General features: G+C 48.7%; 3 protein-coding genes across 3 annotated transcripts; 2 read left to right on the top strand and 1 right to left on the bottom strand.

Annotated features, from left to right (window-relative positions):
- Window positions 1-317: 317 nt before the first annotated feature.
- On the top strand, window positions 318-1,234 carry LOC101764009. The gene has a single exon (XM_004978117.2). The coding sequence runs from the start codon at window positions 318-320 to the stop codon at window positions 1,092-1,094; it is 777 nt and encodes a 258-aa protein (XP_004978174.1). The 3' UTR covers window positions 1,095-1,234.
- An 89-nt stretch (window positions 1,235-1,323) lies between these two features.
- Window positions 1,324-3,785, bottom strand: LOC101771025 (vesicle-associated protein 1-3). The gene is made up of 8 exons (XM_004976395.4): window positions 3,125-3,785; window positions 2,973-3,043; window positions 2,805-2,886; window positions 2,607-2,722; window positions 2,366-2,527; window positions 2,194-2,241; window positions 1,880-1,954; window positions 1,324-1,729 (listed from the first exon to the last, which is right to left on the bottom strand). Exons 1-8 carry the CDS (start codon window positions 3,171-3,173, stop codon window positions 1,616-1,618), a joined length of 717 nt encoding a protein of 238 aa, XP_004976452.1. The 5' UTR covers window positions 3,174-3,785; the 3' UTR covers window positions 1,324-1,615.
- Window positions 3,786-4,499: 714 nt separating this feature from the next.
- LOC101770621 (putative glucuronosyltransferase PGSIP8) lies at window positions 4,500-9,224 on the top strand. The gene is made up of 5 exons (XM_004976394.3): window positions 4,500-5,136; window positions 6,825-7,080; window positions 7,437-7,638; window positions 7,717-7,864; window positions 8,314-9,224. The coding sequence occupies exons 1-5, from the start codon at window positions 4,874-4,876 to the stop codon at window positions 8,849-8,851; spliced, it is 1,407 nt and encodes a 468-aa protein (XP_004976451.3). The 5' UTR covers window positions 4,500-4,873; the 3' UTR covers window positions 8,852-9,224.
- The last annotated feature ends 1,326 nt before the right edge of the window (window positions 9,225-10,550 follow it).

Below are 10,550 nucleotides of genomic sequence, written 5' to 3'. Positions count from 1 at the left end.
AGTTGCAGTTACTTCCCATCCAGAGATGTGTACAACCGTGCCCTCTCGCCACTTCACAAGGCACGAAGCGATCAAATGGAATCAAACAAACCCTGCACACGCACCCGTGCCGTTACCCAAGCGCGCGCGCGCGCGCGTTCAGACGAAGCGTCGCCCCCACTCCTCAAAACCTCACGCGCGGCCGCTCAAAGCCACAAAGAAACCGCCCGCTGCCGCACACGAGTACGCGATCCCGGCGTCGCCACGCCTCTCCCGGTACGCGCACCACACCGGCAGAGCCAACGACGACGCGCTCAGAAACCGGCAGCCCGCGCCCCATGGAGATGCCGCCGGCGGCGCAGGGACGACGCGCGAGCACCGTGGTGGAGCGGAAGCTCGACGAGCTCTGCGCCTGCCTCGACGACGCGCTGTCGTCCAGGCAGCGGGGCCCCGGCGCGGAGGCGCGGCTCGCCGCGGAGATCAAGGCGAAGACCGACTTCCTCCGGTCGCTCCTGGCCGCCGAGGCGGAGTGCCACGGCGGCGCGCGCCCGGAGCACCTGGCCGAGGCCGAGGCGCGCTTCGCCGTCCTCGAGGCCACGTTCGACCAGTGGGCGCGGCGCGCCGTGGCTGCACCTGAACCAGAGGAGAAGGAGGTGGGCGAGCCTGAGGAGGAAGCGGATTACTCCGAATCCTCGGGGTCCACGTGCTCGTGCACCGATTCTTGCCAGGAGGCGGCGCCCGGCGACGCCGTTGAAGCGCGCAAGGAGGTGACGGCCGATGGCATTGCCATTGCCGGCAAGGGCCATGACGCCGAGCGCGAGGACGCCGGAACACGCGGCGAGGCGGCGTCCGATGCCGTCGCCGCCAGGAAGCGCGAGGCCATGGGAACGCGCGACTACGCGACGCCAAAGGGTGGCGTTGGCAAGAAGCGTGACGCCGACCTGGAGGCCCTGGCGGAAACAGGGAGGAGGACCGTCGTCCAGCGGCGTTGGTGGAGGCGCGGCGCTGCTTGGTGCGGTGCCGCCGGCGTGGTCGCGCTCGTCGCCGTCGGCGTGGCGGTGGAGCTGGCCGCGGTGGCCCATCACAATGTAAACGTCTACGTTGTGCCGACGTAGGATGGTGCTAGTCTACTAGATCATGGAAGCTTTACAATGCGTCAATGCCGTTGTTCTCTAGCGTCCTGGTAATTTGCGACAAAACTTGCTCTGATGGGCTAGCCGGATTGTAGTCACATTTCTGCTTGGTTCGTATCGATACTGACTACTGAGCTATGGTTCTGCTCCAGCGGACAATTTCAGTACAACAGTTTGTTTTAGGTTTCACCTGACGTATTGACACTCTGTATTTCATCAGTCTGCGTCATAATGTCTTAGAACAAGTCAACAGGGCCCAGTCCCCTGTTGCAAATTTGAACCATGTCTTTGCTAGTCTGGAAATCATACTAGGGAATTCTGTACTATGGCCTATCATTAACAGTGATATATGGTTCTCCATAGATATTAAATTCTCAGGAAATCCTGAGAACCCTTTCTGAATACTGCTTGTTATAGGGAGTGAAGCTACGGAGAATGCAATATCAAGTCGGTGGCGGTGTTGGTAGAAATGCAGATCCTTCCTTTTTACAACTGGTATTTGGCTAGACCTTGATTTCGTTCATCAGGTGCCCAATGAACATAGATGACATGAAGACGAACACTACAAACATCAGTGAGAATCCCTGTTGAGATGACCTTGTCTCCCCAAGCAGTTCCTGAAACAAATAATGAATTTAAATGTTCAAATATTGGACAGTAAAATAGATATCTTAACAATCCTTCAAAACATTTTCAGAACGTAGGGAAGATGTTATGTTGCACAGCATTCAGAAGTTATCAAGCGGCGTGTAAAGAGACGATCTTACCATATCTTGCTGAAGCTTCTGATGTTTATCTACATATTCTCTCTCTTGAACCAGCTCCGATATTACAGAGGTACCCTGACCAGCCAAAATAAGGAAAAGAGGGTGAACTAATTGCTATGCCGAATTGTTGCTCTCACTCACTGTACTCTATTACAGTGAATAGTACTTGATTAATTCACAAAACAATGAGAAGGTGTAAACATTCTTATTAATATCCAATCTGACAATGACATGGCACTGGTTCCTCAAAAAATAACAGAGAGAGAAATGACACGGTAACAAAATGAGTAATGTTATACTGAGCATAGAGTTACCTCAGGACAAGAGGGTTCTGCAGCAGAAGCACCTATACATCTATGTTCCTAAAATTGAAACAAAAAATTTTCCTTAATTACAATGCTTTTTCATGTTGTGGCATCTTGAGTACTTTTCTTGAAATAGCCATCAGGTCAAAACTCAAAAGGCAATGTTAATTGTATTACTTACAGCATCAAATGTAGATGAGGTTTTCACTCCACAGACCACCTCTGACCGAGGGGATGAATCCTCTTCCTCTTCTTCCTCCGGAACTGGTGAGGGAGGATTAGCAGCAATATACACCACGCGCAACTTGAACTCCTCAATTACCCTACCTGGTGCTTTAGTGAACTACAGATCACAAACGGCAATATTGATGACAGGCACTAGAGGAATTGAAACAATGAACTCTAGTGCTGCAAGTATGTACCAATTGAGGCCCAAAGTCTTTAATCGTCGCCCTATCCTTCACCACAACGCTCTGCACGAGGAACTTATCCTTGCACTGGTGATCTAAGAGCATCTCCATAGGTGCTTGCATAATCACTACACCAACAACAGCACTTCAATGACAATTTGAAGCAAATAAACCAATCAACCAACTGAGCGCACACTGTTCAAACAGAACCTGTTACATTGCACGAGCCCCGCGGAAGCACTATGCCGCAGCTGTGCCTGACTGAGTACTTCCTCGGGTTCGTTGTTTTCACCTACGGATCGGAACATCCAAACCAATCATTCTCCGTCCCAGTGCGTTGTAGTAGCATCACAGAACAGTAAGGGCAGGGAATTTCACCTTGAAGGCCACGAACTGGTCGGTCCTGTTCGTCAGCTGCATGCAGCAAGACCGCTGCTTCTTCATCTCATCTTCTCACGTCAACAGAAAGTAAGACGAGAACAATCAGCCCAGAAAAGCATCAGCAAGCGACTGGTTCTTGAAGAACTTACAGGGGATCTTGAGCTCGGAAGGGTAGACCCGAAGCAGCTTACTGCTCATGGCGCCGAACGAAGAACAGGAAAGGAACAGTGGCAGCAAAAAGATTCGATCTTCTCCTCTTTTTCCTTGGCAAGAACACTGAACACCAGTGAGCTGGAGGACGCGAGAAGTGGTTGGTGTGGTTCCTGGGTCTGGAAGCAAAGTACACGGTAGCACGAAAAAAGTGCAGTGATGATGATCTGGATTCGGTGGAGGTGCAGCTCGGGGAACGGAGGAATAATATGATACGGATTAGGACTTTGGAGTGGGGTTTAGGAACTAGTTTAGGAATCTATCTAGCTGGTGCTCGATCGGTTTTGATGGGCTGGGTTTGGGATTAGCTGGATGTGACCTTTTCGTTTTGGGGGTTCTCCTTTCATGAATTCTTTGTGGTATGGTGCATTTCCAAGGTGATATTTTCAATAGTTTGCTCTGTAGCTGCAGCCTGCAACTATTTTTTCGGCTTCGTCCTTTCTTTAATAAAACCCCATCAGGTAGTGGTTGTGCAATCAATTACGGGTGAGATATCAGCTTCAAAGCTTTTCCATCGAATCCAACTTCTTTTAGAAGTATGCTTTGATCCAGACTGGACCAACATAAAAGGAGGCTTGTAAAAGAAATGCAACTGATCTTTCAGGCTTCAAGATGTACAAAAGGATCTGAAATTCATGTGTGCATCGTGTCTCTAAAAGCTCAAATGGAGAATTGCAGAAGATGAACATGAACCTGCCCTAGGAGGAACTCACAACCCTCGCCAACTTGCAATTTTGCGGAAACAGGTGCTGCAGTGCCCACGCCTCAAGGAGATGATCCACGCTGGCACCGCCGTGGAGGGTGCAAGATACGGGAGCCAGGGCAAGACGGAGACGCCGGAGGGCATGACGCGGGATCGACACAGGCCCTGGAGGAAGAGGAAACCTTTCGAGAGGCGGCCGCCGGAGCCGGGAGTGGAGCCATCGACCGTGTGGTGGGGTCGCATCCGGCGACATCATCCATCCTTGGTTCCGTTTCGTATCGTGATTTTGATTCGTTGATCATCCAACTGGTCCGGGCCCATGGAGTTACGGATCTCAATTCTCTCGATGCCAGCAGCAGCAGCCCATGTAGATAGGGATTTCAGCCCAAACTAACGCTGCGATCAGAAAACCGGCTTGACGGCCCATCCACCCAGTATATAAATGGGCTGTCTGTGCATTCGCTGGACAGGCCCAGCCCAGCCGCCCAATCATTAGTCCCACCGTGAATTACACAAATCCAGCTGGGGCTACACGTGACCCACAATTATTAGCAGAACCACCAGTCTACGCCGCGTAATTATACGGTGAGGCAGGTGCTGTGCTGAGCTGCTCAACTCGAGTTCAGCTCTGTCAATCACGGTCAGGCCCGCCCGTCTGATCGAGGAAGCGCGGCGCTCCCCCCCGGGTCTCGCGTCTCTTCTACTGCTCCCTCCACTTCCACTCCGCCTTTCCCATTCCCGTTGAGGCGAGCGAGACAGATCAAAAAGAGAGCGAGGAAAAAAAATTCCACCGCTCCCGAGGCACGTCGCCGGCGAGCGGTTGACACATCCGGCGGCTCCGCCGAGGCGACGACCGTGCTGCGGCCGCCCGCGGATGCTCCCGGGACCGGCGCGGCAAGGGCCCGGCGGTCCACGCTCGTAGCCAGATCTGAGGAAGGTGGTGCGGGGAAGTGGGAGGCGGGATTTACTCAGCCCCCTGGCGGGGATGGGGTGGTCCGTGGGGCTGTGGTGGCTCGTGGCGGCTGCGGTGGCGGTGGTGGTGGGGGCGGAGGGGGAGGTCGCGGTGGGGGTGGCGGCCCCGCCGAGGCGGCACGCGTACGCGGCGATGATGTACATGGGCACGCCCCGGGACTACGAGTTCTACGTGGCGACGCGCGTCATGATGCGGTCCCTGGGGAGGCTAAGCGCCAGCGCCGACCGCGTCGTGATCGCGTCCCTCGACGTCCCGCCGCGCTGGGTCCAGGCGCTGTAAGCTCTCCCCCACCTCTCCTCTCGTCTCGCTCTCTGCGTCCGCGCCTCTGTGCTCCCGGGTGGCGCTTGCTTGGATCGCTGGGCGTTTGGTAACGGACGCTCCCGCGGTTGTTTGATGCAAACTTTGCTGCGTTCCGATCAGTTTGGGATGCTTTTTTTGAAGTGGTCACGGTTTTACTTGATGCCTGTTTAATTCATTGAAGCAAATTTCGTGGCTATTTTCATGCTCTGTTTTGTCAAATTTACGCCCGAACCAGATTTTGGTCCTTCTGGCTGGCTGGCTCAAACCCCTTCGTTGCTATTCGACGCGAATTAATGGTTATTTCGGTAGGTTAACGTTGCAGAGTAGTATGTACAGATTGTCTCCTTCCTTGTTCGGTTCAAATTTGATTTCATTCGTTGTGTTTCCTTAAACATCAGGTGTTCCCTGTATTTTAGGCGATTCCTTTCTGTTCCTGGATCAAGCTATGCTGCTCTGTCTTTCCGTACTTATCTGAACTTCTCGCCGAACCTTATTACTGTTCCATCCTGTACTATGTGTGAATGGGCGAGATGACTGTGTTCATGCTCTGGCTGCATCTTTGGAAATGGCCGCTTAATTCAACTGTTTTTGAGTGCGAGGGCTCCCTTTCAAGTTGACTTACTTGTATTAAGGCTAGAAGTTTTGTTGCGGGGAGTACCAGGATGTGAGATATTTGTTGACAGCTTACGACATTTAAGCTGCGAATTTCCAGTCCTGTTCTGCAAATCGCACTTATTTCAACTGCTTTATTCTACAAGACGATATTTGCGCTGGACTACTGACTTGGCCTATCTAAAATATTAGGTGAACAGTTGTGATATTTGACCTGATAATTTCCACTACCTTACGTTCTACTTAGTAGTTAACTGATTGGGACTGCATGAGCCTATAACAATTTTTCAGTTGGACTAACATGTAAAAGATGCCGTACTGTCCAAATGGCCACATGTGGTTGTCGACAGGAGCTGATTTGTCTGTGTTATAGCTCTGTCGGTGCTTGGCAAGTGTAGCTTCAGGGGATGCTTGTTTTTAGAAATTTGTCTGGCTTCTTTGTATCTTAGTGGTCCAACGGTTCATCCCTGTTCCTTAGAATATCAAATCTTGAATTGCTTACTAGTATATTGAGAATTTTTCAATTGGGAACTTGAAAGAATGGATCATTAATTGCACATAATAAATGGTTACACTCTACTGCTCTACCTTATTAGAAAAAGACATGAGTACTGGTTGAGGTCGCTGCCCTTGTGGGCATCAAGAAATAGCACTATAGCAGTACTGTATGTTGTTGTTGGCATTAAAAAGGTGCAAAAAATCATGAATGGACAGTAGTGGTTGTATAGAATGAAACAAAAGACCACATAATTTATCTCTGTGAAGCCGCAAATACCAATGTTGAGACCAATCTATCCTGTGGCACTGTTCTTTGAAAACCATGCATGAAGCAACTCCTTTCTTTTCTGATGAGATGCTTTTTGATGGGTGTTGCTACAATTTACATATATTTTGAAGCATTGAACATACATTTACAGCTGCCAGATATATTTCAGATCTCTGAAGTATGTCTTCTTTTTGCAAAATTGGACCTGTTTGCTTCAGTAAATTGTACTTTTTTATATCAGGTTTGCCTCTGTTAGTAATATGTGCATTGAAACTGTTTCTTTAGGAAAGATGATGGTGTGAAGGTGGTCTCTGTCGAGAATTTGAAGAATCCCTATGAGAAACAAGAAAATTTCAACATGCGATTCAAGTTGACTTTAAACAAGCTGTATGCATGGAGCTTAGTTTCGTATGAGCGAGTTGTTATGCTTGACTCTGACAACATTTTCCTCCAGAATACGGATGAGTTATTTCAGTGTGGTCAGTTTTGTGCTGTCTTCATCAATCCATGTATCTTCCATACAGGCCTCTTTGTACTTCAGGTAGGGCTACTTACTTTGCAGGCATTCCATGTTTCTGCAAAAGTTTTAAATTCTTGCAAATCAGAAAATAGGTTATTTCTGTCTTTGGCGTGGTTATAAACAAACCTACATCGCATCTAGTATCATTCTTTGATGTTCATTGAATCATTGCTTCATAATGGAAATCTAGCTGTGTGATAATTGATTCTTTGCTTAGTATTGAATTTTTTTTCAGTTGGTTCAGTACTTAAGGAGTTCGATGCAGTTTATTTTGCCTGAATACTTATTAGCATTTCTCAGGAATTTGGTTCATTTTTATTACATTTGAATTTGATGTCCTCAGCAACACTTCTTTTTCAACTTCATTTTGTTTCCAGCCTTCAATGGACGTTTTTAAGAATATGCTACATGAGCTAGCTGTTGGACGTGAAAACCCAGATGGTGCAGACCAAGGCTTCCTTGCTAGTTATTTCCCGGACTTGCTTGATCAGCCAATGTTCCATCCACCAGCTAATGGTACCAAACTTGAGGGTACTTATCGCCTCCCTCTAGGCTACCAGATGGATGCATCTTACTACTGTGAGTAAGAGTAACAGTATGATTATTCCACATTCACATCCATTTTGCTGGTTTATACTAACAGATTACACCTTTCAGATCTGAAACTTCGCTGGAGTATTCCATGTGGGCCAAACAGTGTGATTACATTTCCAAGTGCTCCATGGTTTAAGCCATGGTATTGGTGGTCTTGGCCTGTTTTACCTTTGGGGCTCTCTTGGCATGAACAACGTCGTGAAAACCTAGGGTGAGTAGTTTCTTTAGCTTTTCCATTTTCTACTGCTTATTTCTACTGCATGCTCAAATAACCTTAGCACCATCCTACAGAACCAGATAAGGATGCCATGATGGATGATGTTGTCATTCATGTTATTATATCCTGATGTGGTTGGTGACATGTCGTGAAGAAATCTTTAGGATAAAGATGAATGGGGAAAAAACATTACCATGGCTTTTGTCTTTTAGGATAAAGTTGCATACGGCAAAGCAATCGTCATGTTCTTTTCTATCTTTGTTAATAGAATGTTCCACAAAGTAGGGGGTTGCCATAATTAAGGATAAAGTATAATATAACTGCATTAAGTAGGGGTTGTGGGGGGTCATGCTGGTTGAGGATGCTAACTTTTACATTCTGTAACACTGAACATATGTTTTTGTTCTGTTTTTTTGATGACATGTTAATGTGATGCAAAACAGGTACTCGTCGGAGATACCAGTGGCATTAATTCAGGCTGTACTGTACGTTGGAGTCATAGCAGTGACCCGACTGGCACGCCCTAGCTTGTCCAAGATGTGCTACAACAGAAGAATGGAGAAAAGCACTATGTTCTTGCTCTCCCTGCTCAGAGTAGTGGCAGCATGGTCCATACTCGCAGCTTACACCATTCCCTTCTTCATCATCCCAAGAACTGTGCATCCGCTGCTTGGATGGCCTCTGTACCTGCTCGGTTCTTTCTCACTTTCTTCCATTGTGATCAACATATTCCTCCTCCACCCACTCTCCGTCCTCACTACGTGGTTCGGGATCATTGGCACTCTCTTGGTGATGTCTTTCCCATGGTATCTAAACGGTGTCGTCAGGGCCTTAGCGGTGTTTGTGTACGCATTCTGCTGCGCGCCCTTGATCTGGGCATCTTTGGTCAAGACAATGAGCTCGTTACAGGTCCTGGTCGAGAGGGACGCCTTCAGGCTCGGAGAACCTAACCAAAACGCTGAGTTCACGAAGCTCTACTGAGGTGGACAGGGCAGATACAATGGTTGATGACTTCAGTTGTGGTTCGGTTTGAACAGCTAATCCCCATTCACGTTGTCATTCTGATGGCCAATTTAGTTGTACAAGTAAGAACTGCAGACTCTGGGAGCTAGAGTTGTTGTACCTTTTGGAAACCTCTGGGACCCATGATTGTTGTTGTCTTAGACATGTAGGTGATATACAGGGGGAGGAGGGGGGTCGAATTGGTGAGGAACTGCAGAGGAACTGACAGGTTGCAAATTTTGGTTATTAGAATTACTGTTCCTCTGAAAAGCCAACACATTTTTGGCTTTGCTGTAAGTGATACGATCAGTTCCATAACCGTTCACCAATGAAGAAAAGGGTTGAAAGATCAGACACTGGCACACTGCTGTTGGAAACACTGCTCTCTGTTTGGTTTTTTACTGTGGTATAATTGTGTTGATATAACGCTGTTTTTCTTTTCCTTGAACTTTGGAGAGTTCGAATGACGACATTCTGCTGCATGTGTGAACCTTCCATTTACCAAGATGAGGCGTTGTCTGGGAGTCGAATACGTACACCACATCACATGACCTGGGCAAACCTGTCTGTCTGACAGGTTCACGGGGTGGCGACGCTGCAAACTACAAAGCAAAGCTTTTGCAAGTATGGCTGCACAGCATTCGATCACCTGAGCTTAGCTTCATCTTGACAAGAACGTTAGATGTGGCAAATGTTGTTGCTGTCAGGCTAATAAATAAGCGGTTATCTCCTGTCCGCAATTTACTTCAATCCAATCCCAACCGCGCACCTCATTGACGTCCAGCGCCCGCCCTCGTACTTGTCGACCACCCCCCCCCCCCCCAACACACACACACGTGCTCTGCACTTCTAGGCTATGTGCAACTGTTAGTCTGTTACCACGATGTTGCATTGCATCATCAACTGCGACACTGCATGTGTTTCGTGCACAACTAGAGAGAGGCTGCAGCGTTTTCAAATGGCATTTTCTGCGAATAGGATTTTCATTTCAGGCCATGTTTAGTTACCCCAAATTCCCAACTTTGGCACTATGTAAAAAGAAGATTCCCCATCACATCAAACTTGCGGTACATGTATGGAATACTAAATGTAGACGAAATCAAAAACTAATTGCACAGTTTTGTTGTACTTTGCGAGACGAATCTTTTGAGCCTAATTAGTCAATGTTTGGACAATAATTCACAAATACAAACGAAATGCTACAGTTGCGCATTTATGGCAAAATGCCAATTTTGCTACTTCCAAATTAGGAACTAAACAATACCTCAATGTACTTGAGGGCCTGGAGTAGTGTATCGATCGACCAAAAGCGAGGCCAACAGCATGTAATAAAGTGGTCCTCGTCCTCCCCTCCTACAACCTTGTCTCCATCGGGGAGCTCCGATTCCTCTAGTCCGATGTGTCATTCTCGCCACCCGACAGTTCCCAACGTTTAAAATCCTCCAGGCTAGGGCCACGCAACGCGACGCTCTGCTACCGTCCAGAATCCGCGCGCGAGCTGTCATCACGTCACTGTAGTAGGCCACGCCGCGGCGGCGCAGCGCCCGCCCGTTCGCACGGGATGGGACGAGACGATCAGACGACAACCGCCGCGCGCGCCGTGCGCCCGTGCTCGCCCGGCTGGCTGGCCGCGCCCGCCTTGCCGGCCGGCCGGGCTCCCGAACGCGGCCGCCCTGCC

Source organism: Setaria italica, chromosome VII (assembly GCF_000263155.2).
Source record: "Setaria italica strain Yugu1 chromosome VII, Setaria_italica_v2.0, whole genome shotgun sequence".
Lineage (NCBI taxonomy): Eukaryota > Viridiplantae > Streptophyta > Magnoliopsida > Poales > Poaceae > Setaria > Setaria italica.
This window is presented reverse-complemented; position numbering and strand designations above follow the sequence as displayed.